This window comes from Carcharhinus amblyrhynchos, chromosome 15 (genome assembly GCF_965287045.1).
Source record: "Carcharhinus amblyrhynchos chromosome 15, sCarAmb.v2.hapA, whole genome shotgun sequence".
NCBI classification, from domain to species: domain Eukaryota; kingdom Metazoa; phylum Chordata; class Chondrichthyes; order Carcharhiniformes; family Carcharhinidae; genus Carcharhinus; species Carcharhinus amblyrhynchos.
Genome location: NC_137338.1, coordinates 69,413,003 through 69,440,399, shown reverse-complemented (window position 1 = coordinate 69,440,399; position 27,397 = coordinate 69,413,003). Strand labels below are relative to the sequence as shown.

At 43.2% G+C, this 27,397-nt stretch overlaps 1 protein-coding gene across 1 annotated transcript in view; it reads right to left on the bottom strand.

Moving 5' to 3' along the window:
- LOC145353405 (growth hormone-regulated TBC protein 1-like) overlaps positions 1–26,838 on the bottom strand; it is a 59,373-nt gene extending 32,535 nt beyond the window's left edge. The window contains exons 1-4 of the mRNA XM_080204151.1: positions 26,746–26,838; positions 26,432–26,571; positions 19,643–19,801; positions 3,344–3,468 (exon numbers count right to left, since the gene is read on the bottom strand). Coding sequence (XP_080060277.1) covers positions 3,344–3,468; positions 19,643–19,801; positions 26,432–26,571; positions 26,746–26,789 — 468 coding nt within the window. The 5' untranslated portion in view covers positions 26,790–26,838. The remainder of the gene's footprint in view (positions 1–3,343; positions 3,469–19,642; positions 19,802–26,431; positions 26,572–26,745) is intronic.
- Between the last annotated feature and the right edge of the window lie 559 nt (positions 26,839–27,397).

Sequence of the window (27,397 nt, the reverse complement as noted above, 5' to 3'; positions counted from 1 at the left end):
TTCAAAATAATTGGCAAATTATTTTGTGATGTGAGGAAAAAGTGATGTGGAGTTTGCAATGAATTTCTTGAGAGGGTGGTGGAGGCAAGTTCAATTGAGGTATTCAAAAGGGAAACAGATCGCTATCTGAAATTAGGTGCAAGGTTGCGGAGATAAATGGAACCGGGTGGAATGTTCTTTCACAGAGCCAATGCAGACTCGATGGACCAAATGGCCTCCTTCTGCAGTGCAAATATTTTGTGATTCTGTGAAAGTGAATGCAGAGTGAAAGAGAGAGCGAGCAAGAAGTAGAATATATGATCGAGTGGAAAGGAGGGACACAAGTATATCAGGGATTCGATGTTTAACATGATTTTTTTAAGCCATTGACTGAGCTGTCCAATGTCCAATGCTGGTCTGATTAGTGAGTTTGCAGGCGACACAAAGATTGCTGGAGTCGCGCAAAATGATGAACATTGTCAGAACATACAGCAGGATATAGATAGGCTGGAAAATTGGGCAGAGAAATGGCAGATGGAATTTAATCCAGATAAACATGAAGTGATGCATTTTGGTAGATCTAATGCAGGGGGGAGTTATACAATAAATGGCAGAACCATCAGAAGTACAGGCACACAGAGGGATCTGAGTGTGCAAGTCCACAGATCCTTAAAGGTGGCAATACAGGTGGAAAAGGTGGTGAAGAAGGCATATGGCATGCTTGCCTTTATTGGATGGGTCACAGAGTATAAAAGTTGGCATATGATGTTGCAGCTATATAGAACGCTGGTTAGGCCATATTTGGAATACTGCCACACTACCAGAAGGACATGGAGGCTTTGGAGAGAGTGCGAAAAAGTTTACCAGGATGTTGTCTGGTATGGAGAGTCTTATCTATGAGGGGAGATCGAGTAAGCTAGGGTTGTTCCCCCTGGAAAGACAGAGGTTGAGGGGCGACCTAATAGAACTTTATAAAATTATGAAGGGCGTAGATAGGGTGGACAGTTGGAAGCTTTTTCCCAGGTCGGAAATGACAAACACAGTAAGTCACAAGTTCAAGGTAAGGGCGGGGGCAAGGTTCAATACAGATATGCAGGAACGTATTTTACAGGGAGTGGCTGGGGGCCTGGAATGCACTACCAGACGCGCTAGGATCATTGAAGACTTATCTAGATAGCCTCATGAACAGACTGGGGGGATACAAACGGATGGTCTAGTTAGGAACACATGATCAGTACAGGCTTGGAGGGCCGAAGGGTCCATTCCTGTGCTGTATTGCTCTAGGTTCTTTGTAAATGCATACGCATAGAAACTAGGAGTAGTCCATTCGGCCTGTCAAACCTGCTCCGTCATTCATTATGATCATGACCAATTCTCAAATTCAATACCCTGAATCCTGCCGCCCCCCCCCCAACCCCTATATCCCTTGATCTCTTTAGCCACAACAGCTATATCTAATTTCTTCTTGAAACCAGACATTTTGGCCTCAATTACATTTGGTGGTAGTGAATTCCACACATTCACCACCCACTTGGTGAAGAAATTTCTCCTTACCTCAGTTGTAAAAGGTTAACCCCTATCCTCAAACAATGACGCCTAGTTCTGGATTCCCCCATCATCAGGAACATTCTTTCTGAATCTACTCTGTCTAACCCTGTTAGAATTAAGTTTCTATGAGATCCCCTCTCGTTCTTCTAAACTCCAGTGAATATAATCCTAAGCGACTTAGTTTCTCCTCATATGACAGACCTGCTATCTGAGGAATCAGCCTGGTAAACCTTCACTGTACTCCCTCCATAACAAGGGCATCCTTCCCCAAAAAAGGACACCAAAACTGCACACACTAGTCCAGGTTTGGCCTCACCAATACCCTATACAGTAAAACATCTCTATTCTACACTCAAATCCTCTCGTTACGAAAGCCTGCTGTACCTGTGCATTTACTTTCAGCAACAGATGCATGAGGTACCAAGGTCTTACTGAGTATCTACCTCTCTCAATTTATACTCATTCAAGTAATAATCTGTTGTCCTATTGTTGCTACCAAAATGGCTAAGCTCACATTTATCCGCATCATACTGCATCTGACATGCATTTGCCCACACATTCAGCCTATCCAACTCATGCTGAACCATCTCTGCAACCTCCTCACAGCTCACCCTCCCACCCAACTTTGTATTATCTGTAAATCTGGAGAAATTATATTCATGATTAGGAAGAGGGGATTAAATGTTGGGGTCCTAGCACAGATCCCGGCAGTACCCCACTAGTCACTATCTGTCGATCAGAAAAACACCCATTTATGCCAATTATTTGCTTCCTTTCTGCTAACCAGTTTTCTAGTCATCTCAAAACGTTACTTGCAATCCCATGTGCTTAAACTTTACATAGCTTAAGCACATGGTCTGTTATGGGAACCCTTGTTGAAAGCCTTCTGAAAGTCTAAATAAACATCCACGCTATTAGTTACATCCTCAAAGAGTTCTAATAAATTTGTTCAGCATGATTCTCCCTTTGTAAATCCATGTTGACTTTGTCTGATTTTACCACTGCTTGATAATGAACTCTAGCAACTTCCCCTGTACTGACATTAGGCTCGCTGGTCTATAGTTCCCTGTTTTCTCTCTACCTCCCTTTTTGAATAGCAGACTTACATTAGCTACCTTTCAATCTGTAGGAACCAGTCCAGAGTTCAAAGAATTTTGGAAAATGACCACCAACGGATATACTATTTCCAGGGCCACTTCCTTAAGTACTCTGGGATGAAGATGATCAGGCCCTGGATATTTATCCACATTCAATCCCATCAATTTCCCCAAAACCATTTCTCTATTAATGCTGATTTTCTTCAGCTCCTCACTAAAACTTGTTTCCCTCAGCACCTCTGGTACATTATTCATGTCTTCCTTTGTGAAGACTGAAGCAAAGTATGAATTTAGTTCCTTGACTATTTCTTTGTTCCCTGTCATGAATTCTCCCATTTCTGACTGTAAGGAGCCTACATTCGTTTTTGTCAATCTTTTTCTCTATAAATACCCACAGAAACCGTAACTGATTTTCAGGAATTTGCTATGGACACCAGAATACGAAGATCTGGAGAGATAATGGACGACACTCACTCACCCTCTAGCTTATCCTCCCACAGAGACAGAATATTAGAAAATGCATCTTTAATGGCTCAAGGTTGTGCTTCCGCTATTCCAGGCACTGATCATTCTGCAACATACTGCTTGATATCAGACCCAAGTTTGTGGCGAAGCAGCAGGTTTTGGAAGAAAGATTGGAGAGAAAGGCCTGTACCCCAAAAGTGTCTGACCTACACATCAGTCGGATCATATTACTTATCTAATCAGATACCACGTACCTGGCAATAGCCGATTGTTTTGTTGTGGTTTCCATATGCCACTAAAATGTTGAAAAGTGCATCTTGTAAAGAGGGGTTTGCATTCTTGCGAAAGTGTACATTGTCAGGAAACGTTCTGTTGATGTCTAAAAATTAAAGCAAACAATTTTGCTTTTAAGTGTCAGCACAAAATGATTAAAATGTCCCGATATGTCATGAAATGGTTTGGATTCCAGCTTAAACACCATTTTGGTTTTACTCCAACAAAAATCTATTCCTCACTCTTTCACCGCCACGTCAAGGTTTTGATAGGCAGGATCTGGATGACATGTTTCAGTGTCTGCATTACCTACTCACAAATTCTACATCTTAGTTTACAACAGAAGTTTTTTTAAAAATCCAGTTTGCACCTAGAAATTGTGGCTTCAAAACAAACAGTCGCAGAGGTCATTCGAATGTACACCACATAACTAACTCATGAAATACAAGATCATTACATCACTCCAAACAAAATCAAGCTACACAGAATAACGTTCAATGAAAATGAAACATGCAGGAATTCACGACTAGGGAACATCAGCTCTGCCAGTTAGCCAAGTGCTGACATGATACATTTAATGAGAAATTAGATAAGTACAAGGGTAAAAAACAATTGAAAGATATGCTGATGGGGAGAAATTAGGTAAGGTGGGAGGAGGCTGAACTCACTGAGCTGAATGACATGGCTCACTGCTGTAAATGATTAATGGATAGTGAGGTACAAAGGATGGAAAGAGAGAGAGAGAGAAAAGAATGAAATAACGAACAAAAGAAAGGCTTCCACTTATACAACCACTGGATGTCTGAAAGCTTTTTACAGCCACTGAAGTATGTTTTAAAGTGTAGCCACTAATGTAATGCAAGGAGACTGCAGCTCTGTCAAACTTTCTCAACATAGCTTTCATATGAAAACTACCTCCCCCATCTACCATGTACCCCCGGAAAACAGATCTTAGATGATGGAAGCAGGAAACTCTTTCAAACACTGTGCTGGGGAAAAGGTGTTCAGGGCATTGCAGAGGGACAGAGCCCAGGAGCAGCACTGCCACAGGACACAGAATCCATAGAATTCCTACTGTGTAGAAGGAGACCATTCATCCTATTGGGTCTGCACTAACCACTGACTCACCACAAAAGCATTTTACCCAGTCCCCCACCCACATTCTATCCACATAACCCCACGCATTTACTATGGCCAATCCATCTAACCTGCACACCTTTGGACTGTGGGAGGAAACCCACTCAGACACAAGGAGAACGTGCAGACTTCGCACAGACTTGAATCTAGGTCCCTGGTGTTGTGAGGCAGCAGTGCTAACCACTAGGGCATAAGGATGATGACCGTAATATTGGGAGTTTCACAGAATAAGATTGTTCTCACCACCAACATAGCCAGCTGCTCTACCTGTAAGCAAAACCAAGCCTCTACTATACCAAAATCAGCCTTTTAGAAAACACACACAGGAGCCCAAATGCAGGAATGGAAGAACATCCCAAATTTACCTCAAGGTGCAACATTAAGTGTGGCATTTTGATGGGAGAGCCACCTCAACTTTCTGGAGCATCTAAAACACACAAGGGAACCAAGAAGTGGAATGTCTACAATCAATAATAAATAGATTTCCTTCAACCCAGCGAGCATAATCCCAGGGAAGGTCCATCCCTATACAAGCTCAGAAAATAGAAGCACACATCATAATTCTCAAATATGGATTGTCTGTTCCCTGCCTCAGTATTCCTCACTTGCCCATCTACAGAATGTAAATAACAATTTGATACAGGAAAGCTTTCAAAAGGAATTTCTAAACCCAGCCAATTAAAGAAATAGATGACTAAATACTTTGCCTCAGAAGCATCTGAAAAGGGGAGTGAGAATTAGAGAGATAGGGAGGTTTAACGAGGGAATTCACAAGTTAAGGGCTTATGAATCTGAAGGTAAGGCTGCCAAATGGTGTGGCAATCAAAATAGGGAATGTGCATGAGCCAAGGACTTGAGAAGCATAGTGTAGCAACAAGAGGATATAGAGATTAGGGAGAGGTAAAGACATGGAGGGATCTGAAAACAACAGGCTGGAATTTTACGGTCTTGTCAAAATCAATGGATCTTTGGTTCGCTTGCTGCAGCAGAATCTGTCACGGCGGAACCAGAAAATCCCACTCAATTCCACCGAATATCAAGGCATTGCTAAACTGGGCGCCAATGTTGGTTAACAAGTGCAGAGGTGATAGGTGAATGAAAGTCAATGCCAGTTGAGCCTTGGAAGAGTAAAATTTAAAGGTAACAATGACACATACAGACATCAAACATCCAAGACTGGGCACAGGTAACTCTATGCTAAAATCTACCTTCAGTCAAAACCTGTCACATTAGTTCCACACCCATTCCATATCAGAAAGTTTACATATTTTAATTATTCATCCGAGATGATCACTTGAAGCTTGTGTTACCAGAAGATTATGTCTGTGGGTGATGCAAATTTTAACAGCCTAGTAACAACAGCAAGATTAACCCAACCAACAATACATCCAGTATGGAAACCAAGAGCCACCTTTGATCTGTTGTTGCTGTTTCATTGCAAAGGCTTTTTGTTGATCTTACATCCTTACAGTTCATCCGTCTATTCAGTAAATTGGTACCCCAGCCTCTCTGCTGTTGGAGTCAAGATGTGGGTATGCCGGCGTTGGACTGGCGTAAACACAGTAAAAAGTCTGACAACACCAGGTTTTAGTCCAACCGATTTATTTGATAATAGACTCACAAGCTTTCGGGGTTAGCCCCTTCGTCAGGTGAATGGAGAGTTCTGGCCTCAGACAGAGCATATAAAGCACAGACAGTTTAGAGATTACTGATTAGAATGCAAATCCTTACACTCGACAATCACCAGGCGAGACTGTTCCCTTCCTGTTGGCGAACACTTCAGTGGTCACGGGCATTCCGCCTCTGACCTTCGGGTAAGCATTCTCCAAGGCGGCCTTCACGACACACAACAGCGCAGAGTCGCTGAACAGAGACGGATAGCCAAGTTCCGCACACATGAGGATGGTCTCAACAGGGATCTTGGGTTCATGTCGCACTATCTGTAACCCCCGTGACTTGCCTGGGTTTGCAAAACCTCACTTACTGTACTGTCTGGAGACAATACACATCTGTGATCAGTGCTCCTTCCACTCACATTGTCAGCCACTTCAGGTCTTGAACAGCAGGTTAGGTGTAAGGATTCGCATTCTAATCAGTAATCTCTAAACTGTCTGTGCTTTATATGCTCTGTCTGAGGCCAGAACTCTCCATTCACCTGACGAAGGGGCTAACCCCAAAAGCTTGTGAATCTATTATCAAATAAATCGGTTGGACTAAAACCTGGTGTTGTCAGACTTTTTACTGTGTTAGAGTCAAGGTCAGAGTGAGAAAAACCCCAATGCCTATGAGCAACTTGACTTGACAGCTCAGCAGAGTTCCTCAATTCATTTGTCCTTCTTCTCCCCACAGCTTCTTAATTTATATTTGATACAGATTCTGGGGCAGGATTGCACTTAAATGAAGCATGTATCCGCTGGAGTTTAAAAGAGTAAGAGATGACTTGATTGAAATATAAGGTCTTGAGGAGCCTTTACAGGGTGGCTGTGAAGAGGATATTTCCTCTTCTGGGAGAATCTAGATCTACGGGTCACCATCTAAAAATAAGGGGTCACCCATTTAAGACAGAGTGGGAAAATTTTCTTGTCTCAGAGGATAGTGAGTCTTTGGAACTCTCTTCCTCAAAGGCGGAGGATGCAGAGTGTTTGAGTATTTTTAAGGCAGAGGTAGGTAGATTCCTTATAAGCAAGGGGGTGAAAGGTTATCAAGGGATGGTGGGAATATGAAATTGAGGTTACAGTCAGATCAGCTAGAATCTTTTTGAATGGCGCAGCAATCTCACGAGGCCAAGTGGCCTACTCCTAATTCTTATGTTTGTCTTGCACCATTGTTATGTATCTTTTGGTTCATTCTCAGGATGTGGGCATCCCTGGTGAGGCCACCATTTATTATCACTATCTCTACTTTCTCTCAATGTGGTGGTGGACATTCTAATTGATCTTTTGCAGTTTAAGTAATAAAGGCACTCCTGGGTCATTGGATGCACCCTCAGGGCACTCACACATAGGAACCAGTCTGGTCTAGTCGAAGCTAAGCTTTAAAGTCCATTACATCGCTAGTACTCCACTGCGTGCCCAGTTACTCCAGACTCATTTTCCTTGCTGGTCTCACACTCATCCATTCATTAACTTCAACCTCTCCCAATTTTTCATCAAAATATCCTGTGCTGTACTTAGTCCGACTCACTCAGCGTTCAATCCTTAATAAGTTAAATAATGGCTCCTCCCCATTAAATTTGCATCTCAGTTCACAAATCTCTATGTGGCTTGACTTGGTCTGGGCCCACTTGATTATTGTAACTTCCCCAAGACCAATATGCTGTCCTCCTAAGAGGGCATTTCTACCCATTCTTTGCCCCCTCCTCAGTGCACCCCATCTGCCCCACCATTGGTGGAAATACCTTTGACTGCTTTTGCCCAGCTCCAACAATTAACTTCCCCCAAATCTCTCCACCTCACTCTCTATTTCAACAGCCTTCTCAAATTCCAACAGGCAGGAGAATGGGGTCATCCATGATCTTAATGAAAGGCAGAGACAGTCCAAGGGCCATTTTTTTACTGCTGTTCTTAACTTCAGCTGATTATTTCGTCACCCTGCTGGCTGAGTGCCCATTTTCCTCGTGCGCCATCTTGGTGCATTCCTTTCAGCTAAGAGCATTAAATGACTCTGTGCAAAAAAACAAAACCCGTGAACTGAGGAAGCTGTCACTGTGAAGAGAATAAATCGCATTAACACCTACTGTTTGCTTCCACTAACCAAAGAGAAAGCCACTAACTGTCTGCTGACAGATTATTGACCTGAAACATTACCTTTATCTTTACTTCCAGAAATTCTGCCTGCCTGCTCTACTGAGTATTTCCAACATTTTCTGTTTTAAGAGGGAAAAAGCCTATAGACTCGTGTGGAGTTTGCACATTCTCTTTGTGTCTATGTGCATACTCTGTCAGAGAATCAATGCACACTCAATGAGCTGAATGTCCTCCTTCTGCACTGTAGGAATACTATGATTTATTATTTAGCTGCTCATTCACTAAGTAAAGGAAGAACTTGGGGCCTGAACACAGTTCCTCCCTTTTCCTTCCCCTCCCCCGCACAGATGGACACCAGTTCTTAAACATAATTAAGAATAATGCCTTAATCGTTCCCATTTTAACCAGTGCTTGGCCCTTACGACTAGAGCATGCACTTCACTGTGACAGGATCGCAACAATACCACAGGTAGCGGAGCCAATCTGTATCAGTGGGTTGAAAATAATTAGCCCACTTACTAACATTTTCCAACCTGTGAGTTTAAACTAGTAAGACAGAGTGGAAGGAATCTGGTGGAAATAACAGCCATATTAAAGATCAGTGAGATGAAAGTAAAGGCCACATTAAGGAATGAAATAAGGGTAAAACAATCAAACAGACAGGGAACAGATAAAGCTATGATGGAAGATTAATTAAAAAAATTAAATTGCCTGTTCAGCAAATGCACAGCAAGCAGAATAAAATAGGGGCACTGACAGCAATAACCCATTGAGAGGAACTACAGTCAGATAACTGAACATGGCTGCTTTTAAAACAGGACTGGTGGTTAAATACTGCAGGATATAATGTATTTAAGAAGTATACAGAAGGAAGGAGAAGGCTGACTGTACAAATTAGACATAACATAGCAGCAGATAAAAGATACAATCATAAACAGAATCCATATAGATTGAGTTAAAGGGTAAGAAATACTGCCCCAGTTCTTTTAGCTGTTCATTTGGGGCTGGTTTTGGAGCGATAGAACACTTTCTGATGTCCAAAAGTATTGATGGAACCCTTGAGAAACATTCTGATGTTAAGAAGTTAAAGCAGTTATTTGAAACCTGTAGTGCTTCAAGTTTCTTCTACCAGCATGTATGTTACAACGTCTTCAGTGGAAGGCTTGAGCAGATTGTCTGTGATCTTATAGGCTTCTCCCAGGAGTGTAATGTGGTAACTTACTTATAAAGATGCCTCTGTTGCATTTTCATCATCGGCTTTGACAATTTCAAATGTCTAGATTTTACGGTTTGTCAGTGCATTAAGCTTTCTCAAGAAAACTTATCCCATCTTTATATTGGAAATGAAGTGTTTCCAAGTGCCTCCACAATTTAGCAGATGCTAAACTGTTGGGAAAATATTTTGTAGCACACAGCGCACTGTACTTCAGGGATTTTTTTTTTCTCCAACATGCATAGATCAAAAATCAAACTGCTGAATCCCTGACTATCAACATCCTGAGGGTTACCACTGACTGGAAACTGAACTCGCCCAGCATATAAATAATGTGGCTGCAATCGCAGGTTAGAAGCTAGGAATCCTCTGGCAGGTAACTCACCTCCTGACTCCCCAAACGCTGTCCACAATCTACAAGGCACAAGTTGGGTGTGTGCTGGTTAGGCCGCATTTAGAGTACTGCGTCCAGTTCTGGTCGCCTTACTACCGGAAGGACGTGGAGACTCTGGAGAGAGTGCAGAGGAGGTTTACCAGGATGTTGCCTGGTATGGAAGGACTGGGGTATGAGGAAAGATTGAAGAAATTGGGGCTCTTTTCCCTTGAAAGACGCCAACTGAGGGGGGATCTAATAGAGGTATATAAGATTATGACGGGTATAGATAGAGTAAACAGAAGTATGCTATTTCCTATGATAGAGACACATAGGACAAGGGGCCATGGACTTAAGGTGAGGGGGGAGAGGTACAACACAAATATTAGAGGGAGGTTTTTCACACAGAGGGTAGTTGGGGTATGGAATGCTCTGCCAAGTAAGGTGGTGGAGGCAAACACACTAGTGTCACTTAAGAGTAACTTAGACAGGCACGTGAGTGGGTTGGAGATGGGTGGATATAGGAGATTGTTTTAAATAAGGGTCATTAGCATTGGGGCGTCCCTAGTAAGGTAAATGGATATGGTACAATAATAATTTTTTTTTTCCTTTTCATTCACAGGTTTTAAGTCGGTCCGCCTTGTGTCCAACAAGGGGCATACACGCGACGGGTCGTACTTGGGCTGCTCTTGGTTGTTCGAGATTGGCCTAGTGCTTCATGTTGTTAGTGTGTGCCTAAACTGGACCAGATACTGGGCAAGACGACAGCTCAGTGACTATCACTGATTGCTGTGCAGACACATGGATTTGGGCCGGTGTCTGTGGGAGTTTGTGCATTCTCCCTGTGCTTGCGTGGGTTTTCTCCGGGTGCTCCTGTTTCCTCCCACACCCCAAAGATGTGCTGTTAGGCTGATTGGCAGTAATAAATTGTCCCTAAATCAGTTTCCCTCAATCTGGTCAGCCATAAAACATTAGACAAGGGTCGTGGGTGGAGAGGGGGACTGGAGGTGTTGAGATGGCGGTGCGGGCTCGTTGGGCCGAAGGGCCTGTTTCCCGGGCTGTTTTTGTTCTTTGTTTGCTGGAATAGTCTCCACTTGTTGGGATGAGCGCAACTCCAACAACACACAAGATCAACACCACCCAGAACAAAGCAACCCACTTGACTGGCACCCCATTCAAGAATCAATTAAAAAGTTATTCATGGGATGTCTCCTAAATTAAATTGATGATAAAATCATTGGCATGTGGGGTTCCTGGAAGCCATTCTGTTCCTGGATGATTTCAGCACATTCTCAGTCTCTTCCCTTAATTATTATTACCTTAAACATTCACTCCCTTCACCACTAACACACAGTAGCAGCAATGTGTGCCATCTACAACATACACTTCAGCAACTCACCAAGGCTTCTTCAACAGCATCTTCCAAACCCGCGACATCTACCATCGCGGACAAGGGCAGCAGGTATCTGGAAACACTACCACCAAAATGCTCCCCTCCTGACCACACCACCTTTACTTGGAAACATATTGTTGTTCCTTCACTGTCACTGGTTCAAAATCCTGACATTCCCTTTATAATGGCATAATGGCTGTACCAACACCATATAGGTTGAAGCTGTTCAAGGTGGTGGCTCACTAGCACAGTCTTATTAGTGACGGGTGATAAAATGATGGCCTGACCAGTGATGTTCACATCTTGAGAAAGAATAATAAAAACATCTGGGCAGAAATACAGCAGAAACTTCATGATTCAGGCAGCAAAGAGAAAGTTAAAATCAATACCAAATGAAGTCGTTATGGCAAATGGTATAAATGAACTTAAAGGGAAGTTAAATAAACAGGAGATAGAACAAAATTAAGCAATTAAGAGGATAAGATGAAATAAAGGGTGGGAGGATGGCATTTTGAGCAGATTGTTTCTACACTACTAATCCTAATAATCAGATATATTGGTTACATACACACATGTAATTGGTCGTTAATAATTTCCTTCCTCACTTTAAATGTATTTTCACGTTAGTTGTGAAACATCACAAAGCAGAAGCCGGTCTCTTTGATGAAATATTTGTTGTTCCTATCCTGCTGTTCCAAGTGAGTGTCCCCTGCATTAGCTCATTGGGTTTCATCCTTATTTATAGCAGAGAGTTGGAGAAACCTCTTTACGCCATAGTGGGAGAATGTGACATTCACTCTTAGGATCGCTGAAGGAGGCAGAAGCTATATCAATTTTCAAGATAGCATTGGTTAAGTAGGTGAAGTGAAAGGAAGTGAAGAGATATCGGAAGAGCATGCATAAATGTGATTTGAGCCTTTTGGTTATGTGGAGTGTGACAGCTCTAAAGGGACATGTATTTTCTATGTGTTTCTATGCCTAAAGGCATAGTGGTGTGGTGTCATTCAACAATGTCCTAACTTTATGACTTCTCCCCTCAGAGTCCAGCAGGGCAGTATGCTCTGCTCTTAGCAACAGAAGGGTAGAAGACTTATAACCTTAGAAATTCCAATTCTGACAGTGTGACATTTTGAATCTATTAACTGTAAAAGTATCATTTAGACTCAAAATGTTGACTTTCTCTCTCTACAGACTCTGCCAGGCCTGCTGAGTATCGCAAGTAATGCAAATTGCTTGAGAGGAGAATAAAATTGTCAATTTTAGGAGAAACTTGGTAACATAGAACATAACGGACCTCCTTCCCTCATTCCATACGCCCATCCCCAAAAATGAACACAGGCACCATGGGACACACTGGTAATTTAAAAGTGTTTACATTTTTGAACAGCCTCTTAAATACCATGTGATTCTTTTAAACCAAAATCTGAGCACTTCACCGTCGAAATAATTAAAGGTCTTGCCTCCTGCCTGCATCTTTTGTATCACACCATTAATTAACTTAAAAATGTGAGCGACTAAATAAGACTTAAATCAGAATTAACCAAAAAAAATGCACCCATGAACAAGCAGCACAGAATCAATTAAAGTCACTTAATTTACTCCCACAATTTGATCAGTTCACTCGGAAGTCATTTGCTCTAACCTCTTCCTGTGTCGAGGTTAATTTTTATTCCATATGGGTTGAAAAATTTAACCAATTTTAATAATTAGGAATTAATAAGTAAACTTCCATAAAACCATCTTGAATATGTGATTTCACAATCAGTGTATAAACTCTCCCGCACACAGGTCTGCTTGTATCTCAGGGCTGCAACATCATCAGTGCTCACTTGGGCTACAATGTTGCAGCACAATTATGGCACTGAGGAAAATTATTTACCTGGCAAGTAACTCATGCCACACTAGGCTCTGACCAACTCTAACAAGAGAGGATCTAAACATCACCCCTTGACACTCAATGGCATTACCATCATTGAATTCCCCCACTATCAATATCCTGAGGATTACCATTGACCAGAAACTGAACTAGACCAGCCATATAAATACTGTGGCTATAAGACCAGGTCAAAGGATAAGACCATAAGACGTAGGAGCAGAATTAGGCCACTTGGCCCATCGATTTATTCTGCCAATCATGGCTGATATTTTTCTTATCCCCCATTCTCCTGCCTTTTCCCCATAACCCCTGATCCCCTTATTAATGAAGAATCTATCCATCTCTGTCTTAAAGACACTCAATGACCTAGCCTCTACAGCCTTCAGCAGCAAAGACTTCCAAAGATTCACCACTCTCTGGCTGAAAAAATTCCTCCTCATCTCCGTTTTAAAGAAGGCTATGAATTCTCTGGTGAATAACTCACCTCCTAACCTGCTCAAATCCTGTCCACCATCTAAAGGAACAAGTTAGGAGTGTAATGGAACACTCTCCTCTTGCTTGAATGAGTGCAGTTCCAACAACACTCAAGAAGCTTAACACCATCCAGAACAAAGAAGCCCGCTTGATTGCTACCACTTCCACAAGCATTCAATCTGTCCACTACCAACAAACAGTGGCAGCCGTGTGTACCACCTACAAGATGCACTGCAGCAACTCAACAAGGTTTCTTAGGCAACAGCTTCCAAACCCACAGCCACTAACATCTGGAAGGATAAGAGCAACAAATACCTGGGAACACCATCACTGAAAGTTCCCCTCAGAGCCACTCACCATCCTGACTTGGAAAACTATCACCATTCCTTCACTGCTGCTGGGTCAAAATCCTGGAATTCCCTCCCTAACAGCACTGTGGATGTACCTATATTTCAGAGACTGCAGCGGTTCAAGAGGCGGCTCACCACCAACTTCTGAAGGGCGACTACAGATGGGCAATACATTCTGGCCTCGCCTTTAAAAAGCAGCAATATTTCAGTTTCTGGCCATCCTCTTTGCCTCCCAGCCTGGTTCCACACAAAACATAGCAAGTCTAAGCCACAACTGTTAACACAATTATATGCGGCAGTTAGCTGAACACCTCTAAAGCAATTGACTGGATTTTACATATCCCCAGCCAGGCATGCTTTTGGGGTGGTGGGGGAATATAAAATAGGGCGAGTGCTGAACCCCATAACATGTAGGTGGATGAGGGTCAAAATCAGCAATCCACTTGCTACATTTAAACAAATAATCAAGGGTCAACTGAGCCTATTGACAAGTTAACTGACACCAATATTACACTGTTCACATCATAGTGCCATTGGTGTGGGCAGTGGAGCAGCACCGGGCATCGACTCCCATCCCTGCTGAAAAATGAAAAGAATATAGTAAAAGACAGATGAAAGGCGGAGGGGAAGAAAGAGGTGGAGAAAGAGCTGGAACAGGGTATAATAAACATTGTAGAAAAACCAAGCAAGAGCTACACTGAAGTGAGAAGATAGGGACAAGGATTGATTCATGTTAAAGAAAAAAGCTACTATTGAGGGGTAGGAAAGAGTTAGACATCGCAGGGGACAAAGCAAGCAGATAATTTTTCCCTATGAGATGAACAAATTATAATGAGTGTATCTCCTGTAACACTGCCCTTGATAAGCAGAGAAAATGGCACACCATTTGAATGCTTTTGTAACAGAGGGAGAGCTGCAGACTCATCTCTGGAAGGCTCAGATCTGATTTAAAGTCAGAAGTCACCACTGCCCCAATTCTGTCCATCTCTTGCACCATTTTCACTGGGTGGGTGGGCAAACAGGGTCAACATGGGCTTTACACATCTTTGTTTCACAGGGGCAGCTGCACATATAGAAGTGCAGCTGCCTTCAAACAGAAGATTTTATTTTGTGGTTTCCTAAATGCTTTAGGTGTTTGAAGAACAGGTCTAAAGCTGCCAGAGTTACTTGGAGAGGTAAGGTACCCTTTTGGATAGGTCAGGTGCCTGTTTGTTCAGAGTACATCTGAATGTGCATCAAAAAAAAGTGGATAAGCTCTGTGCAACTGTCAGGCTGTCAAGTCATTTAAATCTGCAGATCCTTTAAATTCAGTCTGCAGTGGAAATAAATCAGTGTTTGCTATTTCACTAATTGTTCATAATAAGCCCAAGGTTCGTCATTTTAGGATTAGGGCTATTTGACTGCTTTCACAACCTATCATTATGAAAGTGGGACAGCTGTAAATTCACATTGTGATTAACAGATCTAAGTGGTTATAAAGATACTTGCTGTCTTTAAGTGGGGCTATGAATACAAATGTTTGATTTTTATAAGAGATTAAGTGCTTGCTGCAACTGTACAGGGTACTGGTGAGGCCGCAACTGGAGTACTGTGTGCAGTTTTGGTCGCCGCGCTTGCAGAAGGATATACTGGCCTTGGAGGGAGTGCAGAGAAGGTTCACTAGGCTGATACCGGAGATGAGGGGGTTGGCCTATGAAGAGAGACTAAATAGACTGGGTCTGTAGTCGTTGGAGTTTAGAAGGCTGATGAGGGATCTTATAGAGACATATAAGATAATGAAGGGGATAGATAGGGTAGAGATAGAGAGATTCTTCCCACTTAGAAAGGATAGCAGAACTAGAGGGCACGGCCTCAAAATAGAGGGGGGGGGGGGAGCAGTTTAGATCGGAGTTGAGGAGGAACTTCTTCACTCAAAGGGTGGTGAGTCTCTGGAATTCTCTGCCCGTTGAAGTGGTGGAGGCTACCTCGCTGAATATATTTAAGTCACAGGTAGACAGGTTTCTGATAGACAAGGGAATTAAGGGTTATGGGGAGAAAGCGGGAAAGTGGAACTGATCCACTTCAGATCAGCCATGATCTTGTTGAGTGGCGAGGCAGGCTCGAAGGGCTAGACAGCCTGCTCCTGCTCCTATTTCTTATGTTCTAAGTACTTGAAGAGATTTAAATATTATCAATAAGAGTGTTTATTTAAAATATAGTTAAGTCTGCAACAGACACTACCAACATTATTTTATTTAATCTACCATGACTCTGAGGACTGGTCATGGTGGACACTGGGTGAATTGGCAAGCAAGATGTAGGGCAAAGAGTGGTGAGTGAGGGCATGTATTGGCATGAGTTGGCAATAATTCGGCATAGATGATATAAAAGGTTATACGGATGAGTTGGGTGCATGGGTTGGAATGAAGAATATGAGAGTCCCCGAGGGAGCGGGTGGGGCAGCATAGGGTGGCATTGAAGTTATAGGAACTATGGGAGGGATGGGGGCATGATGTAGCATGATGAGTCATGGGGAGTGGGTGGTATGCATAAGTTGGCATGTATGGAGCATGAGGAATATGTGGGGGGGGGGGGGGGGGGGGGAGGGTGGGGTTAAGGGGGTGTGAAGGATGAGGGCTGGGGGGGCTAGCGTTTTATTGTTTCAGACCACTAAGGTAGACCTTACAACTAGCCGTCCTCAGCACTCAACAGTCCTGGCTGCCTGCCTCTGGATCGCTTTCCAGAACCTGGAGCCCAATTCCTGTTTGCACTCACACCACCTGCTCATAAGCACATAAGAACATAAGAAATAGGAGCAGGAGTAGGCCATCTAGCCCTTCGAGCCTGCTCCGCCATTCAATAAGATCATGGCTGATCTGAAGTGGATCAGTTCCACTTTCCCGCTTTCTCCCCATAACCCTTAATTCCCCTTTTCTATCAAAAACCTATCTACCCGTGACTTAAATATATTTAGCAAGGTAGCCTCCACCACTTCAACGGGCAGAGAATTCCAGAGATTCACCACCCTTTGAGTGAAGAAGTTCCTCCTCAACTCTGTTCTAAACTGCCCCCCCCTTACCTTGAGGCTGTGCCCTCTAGTCCTGCTATCCTTTCTAAGCGGGAAGAATCTCTCTACCTCTACCCTATCCATCCCTTTCATTATCTTATAAGTCTCTATAAGATCCCCGCTCATCCTTCTAAACTCCAACAAGTACAGACCCAGTCTATTTAGTCTCTCTTCATAGGCCAACCCCCTCATCTCCGGTATCAGCCTAGTGAACCTCCTTCATATAATGCTCATTCATTATAGATTGCGGCATTACCCTGTTACCAACTATTAGATCGGTTTTAATATGAAATAGTCATAAAATTTACTTAGAATTACAATCATAAAACAGATTTTCATTATTTAAATATATGCACGATTAATCTTGGCAGACTCTATAAAATAATTGTGTCCAGTAAGTAACTTATAAACAGGCACTAACATACACTAATAATCCCTTTTGATATAAACAGACCTTATGCCAACATAATAAGTAAGATTTAGATTTCTGGGGTGTAGACTAACCAGAAACTTATGTTCATGGAAATGTGGATGTTACTGTTAAGGGCAGCATTTATTGTTGACTCCTGATTGGTGTTGGTGAGGCACTTTCTTGAACTGCTGCAGTCCTTGTAGTGAAGGCACTCCCACAGCTGTCTGGATTAGCTTCAGTAGATTAGTTGTAAACTGACAGCTTTATCATGGTCTAATGCCTGCTGGCTCTAATGCATCAGGAAGGAGTAGATTGATAAAAGAAAGACTTGTATTTATGTAGTACTTTCCACAAGCAATGGATATCCCAAAGTGCTTTAAACCCAGTACATTTTCCCAAGTGTATTCACTGCTGAAATGAAGGAAACACAGCAGCCAACTGGTACACAAGCTCCCACAAACAGTAGAGTCTGAAACATCATTCTGTTGTTTATTCCACAATTAAAAGGCCACTTGATGAGTTTGCAGGTCAGCAAATGGTGGCATCAACTAAGTCTGAAGCACATCACCCAATCATTGGAAAATAACCTTTCCTGCTTATGCACAAAGACAACTCTTCAAAGTTACCGCTATCAATAGAAGCTTTTATTTGATAAGAGAAAAACACTCCCAGCATTGTGAGGGGGTCTTTGTCCATTCATTAATCTTCTGCTTTAACTGTCTGTCAGCCAAATGACCTGACTGACAACTCAGTCACACCGGCAGTATCTTTATGAGCTTTAAGTATTTGCAGTTTCGGGTGCAAGATAACTGCTAAAAGCTAAACATTTTCTACTGCCTTCCAAGCTTGACAACTATTAGTCTATTCATTTTTGGGAACCTTGTTAGATTAGAATCTGCCATATCTACAAATTTGCATGAATACGACAATAATTATTTCTTTGTGGAGGAAATACTTTTTCATCCAGAGGGTGGTGGGAGCATGGAACTCACTGCCTGAAAGGGAGATGGAGGCACGAACCCTCGTAGCATTAAAGTATTTAGATGTGCACTTGCAATGCCAAGGCATACAAGGCTATGCGTCAAGTGCTGGAAAATTTGATTAGGATAGATAGGTAGTTTGTCTTTAACTGGCGCAGACACAATGGACCGAAGGGCTTTTTTCTGTGTGGTAGGCTTCTGTAACGGTAATCAATGACTTGTACGCATTTAGTAGAACTGCATTGTTCTGGAATCAAGCTTGTTCTCAGGAGGGCTAATATAAGAGAATTGCTCCACTTGAAGGCTCAAATAGAACTGGAAATAAAGTAAAAATTGAACACAACGCAAAAGCACAGAAACGGCAATATAACAGTCACGTTACTGGACTGAATTTAAAGAGGGAAATTCAAATTCCACCACGATAGCTGGAATAAAATTGAAATAAAAATCTAGTCTCAGTAATGGTGACTGTAAAATGCCAAATTATTGTGAAAAGTATCTGGATTGTTAATGTCCTTTAGGGAAAGAAATCTGCTGTTCTTGCCAGATCTGGTTATATGCGACTCCAGATCCACAGCAAAGTGAACCACCCACTGAATGGTCTAGCAAGCCACCCAGTTGTATTAAATCACTTCAAGAAAATCTAAGAATAAAACCGGATAGTCAACCAGCCATCAACTCAGGCACTAGGAGCAACAAAAGAACACCCAGCACCACTGACCCTGAAAAATCTTCCCAGGAAAGAGAGAAAGAGTTGGGGGCAGCAGATAAGGAGACGATAAACCGAGGCATAGGCTTGGGGGCCGATGGGCTAAGTGGCTTCCTTCTGCATTGTAGTGATACTATGGTTCTAAATAAAGGAAAAAAGGGAGAAGGGAAAAGAGAAACAGGAAGAATTGGCAACATAAAGACAGCAAACGGCAACTCTGCTTGTGCACAGACAAGAATTCAGTAATTTATGTGTTAATGCACGAGAAGTATGATACTTGTACATTTTTACCTTCACCACTTGACTTCCTGTTGTCAAACTGTTTCTATTATAAATTGCAATGTCTATATTTACAACGGAAAGCTCCATGTAAACTTATCACTCAGATTGCAGAGACTGGGTGTCTGGTCCCCGCCAGTACATTGCCAATTTTCCATGAATATCCAAAATTTTAAAGAACTAAATTATGTGCATAGCCAAAGTTAAATAAGATGAGTGCCTCTCAATGAACTAATCAATAGCAATGAAATATGGTCTCAGAGTTATTATTACTCAAATTGAGTAATTTTACCTGTTTTAACAGCATCAACCAGCCTTGCATCTTCTTCCATTTCTAGTAGTTTCTTATAATAAGCTGGATTTTTTTCCATCTGTGCCTGGGCTCCACTAATAGTCATCCAGATAAGACTACGATATTCATTCGGAATGCCTTTTCTGATGTATCGTTTCACTGTAACGAGAATAAATGTAATTAAAATGTGAAACATAAATGACCCCAATAGCTGGCAGATCACATTTGAGTGGTCTAGAAAAAGCTTATTTTATCCTGACTAGTGGTGTGTTTTATTTCTTTATTTTTAATTCTTAGTATTTGGACACAATTCTACAACTTGGCTAAGGCATTGCTATCCATTTTAATTGATTTATTTTGAAAATATGTTTGTATCCAGACTAAATCCTGGTGGAATCAAGGAACTCCTTGTGGGTATCAGAGCACAGATCTTAACAATCAAGTCATTATTTACTGAGAGTATTTCGATCCTCTTGTCCTCAGCACCTTTATACCACATGGTTCACAAAAACCCGCCAGGCAAACTCCTCCATTGAAAACATCAGTGCTCATACAGAAAGTAACATAACCCCAAATATTTCTATATGGGGTAACAGGCTCTCTCTTCTAATTAACCATAAAACTCCTACAGTGCAGAAGGAGGCCATTCAATCCATCAAATCTGCATGAACTCTCCAAAAGAGATCTTGCTCAGGCCCTCCCCCCCACACTATCCCTGTAACCCCACACATTTACCATAGCTAATCCATCTAACCTGCACATCTTTGGAATGTGGCAGGAAACAGAAGCACTCAGAGGAAACCCATGCAGATTGGGGGGTGGGGGGGAGAGAGAGAGAACACACAAACTCCACAAAGATAGTCACCCAAGGCCAGAATCCAAGATGCTGTGAGGCAGCAGTGTTAACCACTGTGTCAACCTGCACCCCTCCTCCCCTTCAACCCTCAATTGAGTTTTCACTTAATATAACTCAGGTAAAATACCTAAAAAGCATATAAAAGTGATTCTGCCTTCCTCTCTAGAAAACACTCCTTGAGAATCTTCACCTTCCCCTCAAACAAGAGCCTTTATTCACTCACATCAAATCTCACTCATCACTACCCTGTAGGGGAGAAGACTGCAGTAAAGTTACCGGACAGAAAATTGGATTAGCATCTTTGTCACAGTGCACATGACATACATCTTCAGTCTTTGGATGAATGAGCCCTCAGTTAAAAGATATTTACTCACTGAATGTCTTTATTCACTTCCTGAAATACTTGGACTAAAACACAAGCTTTACTGTTGGCTAAATTAGGCTAAATCTCAGAGATTCAACTTGGTTAAAGAATGGTCTGATTGCAGAGTTTTAAATCTCAATCGTTGCAACTTAGAACCATAGAATTCCTACAGTGCAGAAGAGGCCATTTACCCCTTCGAGTCTGCACTGACTCTCTGAAGACTATCTTACACAGGCCCTCTCCTCTGCCCTATCCCTGTAAACCCACATATTTACCAAAGCTAAAAGCAAATTACTGCAGATGCTGGAACCTGAAACTAAAAGTAGAAAATGCTGGAAAATCTCAGTAGGTCTGGCAGCATCTGTAAGGAGATAAAAGCTTTGATAAAGAGTCACTTGGACTTGAAACGTCAGCTCTTTTCTCTCCTGCTGCCAGACTTACTGAGATTTTCCAGCATTTTCTCTTTGGATTTCACTTACCAAAGCTAATCCATTTAACCGTACACATCTTAAAACACTAAGGGACAATTTAGCATGGTCAATCTATCTAATCTGCACATCTTTGGACCATTTGTTTAACAAAAAGCATCATATTGCAGACAGTGGAAATTGGAAATAAAAACAGAAAATACGCTGGCAGCTTTTATGGAGATAGAGATAGAGGTAACCATTCCAGGCTGATGATCTTTCAGAGGAACTGAAGAAAATCAGAGCAAATACAGAGGCGGAAGAGTGGAGAGACCAAAAGGGCAAGTCTGTGATAGGTTGGAAGTCAGGAGAGAGTAAATAATAAAAGGGATGATAGTGCAAGGTAAAAGGAAATGATGCTGTGGTGAGTAAAGAAACAAAAGATGGATTTCATGTGAGGTGTAAATGGGAATAGCAGAACAACAGTTGCCATCTGAGATTATGATCTGAAATTGTTGAATTTGATGTAGATTCCAGAAGGCTGTAAAATCCTTAAACTGAAGGGTAGGTACTCCAGTTCCTGGAGCTGGCATTGAGGTCAATGGAACAGTGTCAAAGGCACTTGGTGAGAATGAGCCAAAGAACTTTGCTTTTGTCCTCAGTTTTGGATTCCCCTATGTTTGGTTGGGTAGGATCCTTTATCAAGTCACTTTGAAGTCTCTTCTCTAAAAAAAAGAGCCTAACCTCTTCAATCTGTGCAAACAGCTGTAATCTCTCAGATCTGGCAGCATCCTTGTAATCTTTCCTGCACTTTCTCCTGTGCCATTTTATAGTGGGAAGACAAGAATTGGATATCGTACTCAAATATAACTTCACTACTTTTGAATCACATACCTTCACCCAGAGAGCAGTCAGCGTGTAGAATTTGCTACCACAGGAAGTAGCTGATGCCAAAACATTGTATATTTTCAAGAAGGAGTTTGAAATAGCACTGAAGCGAAGGGGATCAAAGGATATGGGGAGAAGGAGGGATCAGGCTATTGATTAGCCAAGATCATAATGAACGGTGAAGCAGGCTCAAACGACTGAATGGCCTCCTCCTGCTCCTTTTTTTATGTTTCTATACAGCCTGACTTCCACCCTATCATTCAGACTCGAAACGCTGGCTCTCCACAGATGCTGTCAAACCTGCTGAGATATTTTCCACCATTTTCTGTTTCTGTTCTAGATTCCAGCATCCATAGTAATTTGCTTTTAATAGCGATCAGTTTCTTAAAAGTGTGTTAATTGTTTTGTTTTAGGTGCTCCTACTGCACAACTGCAAAGTGGACGGACAGCTTATTCTCTCCATCACTAGGACCACCTACTTTCATAATCACATATCACCACCTTGCCTTACCTGTCTGTGGCTGAAATCCTCCCCATACCTTTGCTAGATTATACCACTCTAACTCTCCTGACTAGGATGCCAATTTGCATCCTCCATAAAATCGAGCTCATTCAAAACTCTCCTGTCCTTATTCAAACTCCATCCAATGTCCTGTTTACACATTACCTCTGTGTTGTTGACCTACACTGGCTCCTGGTCCGTCAACACCTTGATTTCAAACTTCTCCATGGCCTTGCCTCTTGCAATCTCTCTAAGATTCTTATCCTTCCTAGCTTCCACAATCTCTGGGCTTTGTGCATCCAATTCTGATTGCTCCACCACTTGTGACTCTCTTTAACAGCCTAGGCCCTAAGCTGTGAATTTGCTCTATAAACCTCTCCACCGCTCTCTATCCTCCTCCTTTTGTCCCTTGAAACTCACTTCTTTGACCACACTTTTGTTATCTGACCTTATGTCACTTCATCCCACTTGGTGTCAAACTCTTCAAGTGACTCGGGTCATTTTACTATTTTAAAAGGTACTATAAATACTGTATACATTATTCATTTTACAGGGGTAAAGCAGGAAAGAAAGTAGAGTTGGTACCTTAAAACACAAAACTACTACTGTAACATGTAATTGACGTATTAATAAAGTAAAGAATCAACACAATTACAAGCTCCCTGTGGATCGAGATTAAGATACTGGAAAGATAAAGAATGAGACAGGCTGAGGACCTACAGACTCGCCTGACTACTGGAAACAATCTCAGAATCTTACATGTTTCAATGAAATCACCTTATTCTTTTTAAACTAAAAATTAGAATATTTACCCAACTTACTCAGCCTGTCATCATAGGACAACCCCTTCATCTCAGGGACCAATTTAGTGAACATTTGCTGTACCACCTCCAATACAAGCGGATTCTATCTTAAATGTGGACTAACTGCATGCAATATTCCAGATGTACTCTCACCAAACCCCTGTACAATTTCGGCAACACTTCTTTATTTTTATACTCCTCACGATGAAGGCCAATATGCCATTTGCCTTCCACACACCCATCTCTTTGAACAGCGCGCCTACAAGTTTCACACCAGGTCTGCTAACAGATACAAGCTGCTCAACAATGAAGTGTGACAACATGCATTTACATAGTACTTGTAACATAGAACATCTCCAAAACACGTCACAGCAATGACATTCAAACAATAATTCACCAAAGGGAAATTGGATGGGCACACAAGAGAAATAAACTCACAGGGCTATGGAGATGGAGCTGAGAATAGGAATGTGGATTTCTCTAAGAACAGCATGGACGAGGGCTGAATGGCCTCCATTAGTGCTGACATTCTGATTCAAACAAAACGACACTATCCATTTAGTTCAATAATTCCAGCCAGGATAATGGGCAACACAGCAGCACAGTGGTTAACGCTGCTGCCTTACAACTGCAGGGACCTGGATTCAATTCCCAGCTTGGGTCACTGCCCTCCTAACCCTTTTTTAAATTAGAAATATATCTAATCCTTCTTGAAACCATTTAACAATTCAGACTCCACCACGCTATAGAGCAGTGAGTTCCACAAGTTCATCACCCTCTGCTAGAAGTAGTTCCTCCTCATTTCAGTTTTAAATCTATCACCTCTCAACCTATATCTGTGACCTCTTGTTCCAGCTTGTCCCATAAGAGGAAACATTTGGTCTATATTTACCTTATCAATCCCTTTAAAATTTTATACACCTCCATCTGATCTCACCCTTCTAAACTCCAGTGAGTATAAGCCCAACCTGTTTAATCTCTCCTCATACATCAACCCTTTCATCCCCAGAAACAATCTGGTGAACCCTCTCTCAACTGCCTCCAATGCCACCACATTTTTCCTCAAATGGGGTGGGTGGCACAGTGGTTAGCACGACTGCCTCACACCGCCAAGGACTCGGGTTGGATTCCCAGCTTGGGTCACTGTCTGTGCAGAGTCTACACACTTTCCCCGTGTCTACGTGGGCTCCCTCCGAGTAAACATATGGATTCCCTGGATAAACATATTGATGATATTGGAAATAGTGTAGGTTAGATGGGCTTTAGATTGGTTTCACAGATCGGTGCAACATGGAGGGCCGAAGGGCCTGTACTGTGCTATGTTCTATGGGTGCTCTGGTTTCCTCCCACAGTCCAAAAGACATGTTGGTAGGTGCATTGGCCATACCAACAGGTGTCAGAGCATGGAGACTAGGCAATTTTCACAGTAACTTCATTGTAGTGTTAATGTAAGCCTACTTATGACACTAATAAACTTTATTATACAATGTTAGTCATCCTCAAAAGAAGCATAAGCTCCATAAATGTCACCTGGGAACTGCCCTCTCCTCACCACCCTCATTTTGCTGCATCTTCAACACCCTCTCAAAATGGAACCAGGATCTGCACTCTCTCCCATCCTATCCAGTTGTTGTGAACTGCTCTCTCTGCTTTCCCTATCCCCAGTCAAAAGTCTGACAACACCAGGTTTTAGTCCAACCGATTTATTTGATAGTAAACTCACAAGCTTTCGAGGGGACTCCCTCTTCGTCAGGTGAATGGAGAGTTCTGGCCTCGGACAGAGCATATAAAGCACATTGTCGGCCACTTTAGGACTTGAACAGCAGGTTAGGTGTAAAGATTCGCATTCTAATCAGTAATCTCTAAATTGTCTGTGCTTTATATGCTCTGTCCGAGGCCAGAACTCTCCATTCACCTGACAAAGAGGGAGTCCCCTCGAAAGCTTGAGAGTTTACTATCAAATAAATCGGTTGGACTAAAACCTGGTGTTGTCAGACTTTTGACTGTGTTTACCCCAGTCCAACGCCGGCATGTCCACATCACGTTCCCTATCCCCAGCATACTGACCCCAACCTGTTGGGATCTATTTCTCTGACCCTCTAACCCTCTCCCAACATCTTGCCATACAGGGAGCTGGCCTTGCTCTGGGGTGTTGGGCAAGTCAGTCAGTCCCTGGGAGAATGGCAAGGGGGCAAATCATCGTATCTGGGTGAAGGTGTCAGTTACCAGGTTCTGGGCTTTAGGAAGTCAAGGGTCCGACTCCAAGATGGCAGCGGAACAAGGCAACTCCTCACAAGCTGTGCCCAGCATACCTTCTAATTTTATGCTTCTAAAACTTCATTCTAACTCTTTTAAATTCTCTAACAATGCTTTAAATTAGTAAGTTGATCTTTCTCTACACCCCAGCTATGACTATGACACTACATTCTGCACTCGCTCCTTTCCTTCTATGTACGGTATGCTTTGTCCGTACAGCACAAGAGAAACAATACTTTTCACTGTACACCAATACATGTGACAATAATAAATCAAATCAAAGTTGCTGATTCCTGGATTGTAGGGGGTCGGGCATCAGTTGCCAGGACCTGGGCTGTCAAGGGTCAGGGGTCAGTGGCTTGATCTGGGGATGTAAAGGGTCAGTGGCCGGATCCTGGGCTCTATTATGTCAGGGGTCAGTTACCAGGTTCTAGACTGTAGGGGGTCAGGTGTCAGTTGCCAGGTCCTGGGCTCTAAGGGGTCAGGGACCAGGTCTTGGCTTGTAGGGGATCAGGCATTAGTTACCGGGTCCTGGAGTGGAGGGGCCAGAGGTCAGTTGCCAGGTCCTGGGCTCTAGAGGGTCAGGGGTCAGGTCTTGGAATGTAGGGGGTCAGGGGTCAGTGACCAGGTGCTGGGCTCAAGGGGTCAGATCCCTGGCCTCTCAGAGTTTTTTTGCTCTATCCTTCACCACCTGCTGCCGGGGTCTCACTCACTTTTCAGGCTCCGCTCCACTCGGCTGCCCTGCAGCAATTTGCGCCATTTGATGGCCCGGCGCTTCAGTACTAATCCGTAACTCGATACCTGCGCCCCGGGCACCGAGCCCGCCGACTGCACGAAACCGTACTGGTCCGTCCTGGGAAAAGAGAAGAGGTTTAGCCCCGGCCGGCAGCCCGAACCCGGTAAGTAACGGCCCGAGAGCCGGAGACCCCGACCCCGACCCCAGACCCCAGACCCCGACCCCGGTCACCCGAGACCCCTACACCCAGCCCCTCCACACCGCAGCTGCCGTCGCCCGGCCTCCCGGTACCTGAGGTCCCGCTCCTGCTCGGAGCACAGCTCCACCGTCTCCATGAGCGACAGAGCGAGCGGCCGCTCAGCCCCAGCCGCAGGTAGTCAGGGAGGCCGGGGGCGGGGCATGACAGAACCCCGCCTCCGCCTGCCAACCAAACCACGCCCCCTCACCTATCACTCAGGCCCCGCCCCCTCACCTGTCAATCAAACCCTGCCCCCTCACCTGTCAACCAAACCCCGCCCCTCATCTGTCAATCAAACCCCCCACCTCTTACCTGTCAACTAAACCGCGCCCTCTCACATGGCAATCAAGCTCCGCCCACTCGCCTGTCAACCAAACCCCGCCCCTCATGTCAATCAAACCACGCCCCTCACCTGCCAATCAGGCCCCGCCCACTCACCTGTCAATCAAACCCCGACCCTCATCTGTCAATCAAGCCTCGTCCCCTCACCTGTCAATCAAGCCTCGTCCCCTCACCTGTCAACCAAACCCCACCCCTCACCTGTCAATTAAACCCCGCCCACTCACCTGTCAATCAAACCCCGCCCACTGACCTGTCAACCAAACCCTGCCACTCACATGTCAATCAAACCAGATCTATTAACCATCAATCATACTCCCTCATCTGTCAATCAATCCCCACCTACTGCTGTATCAATCAAACCTG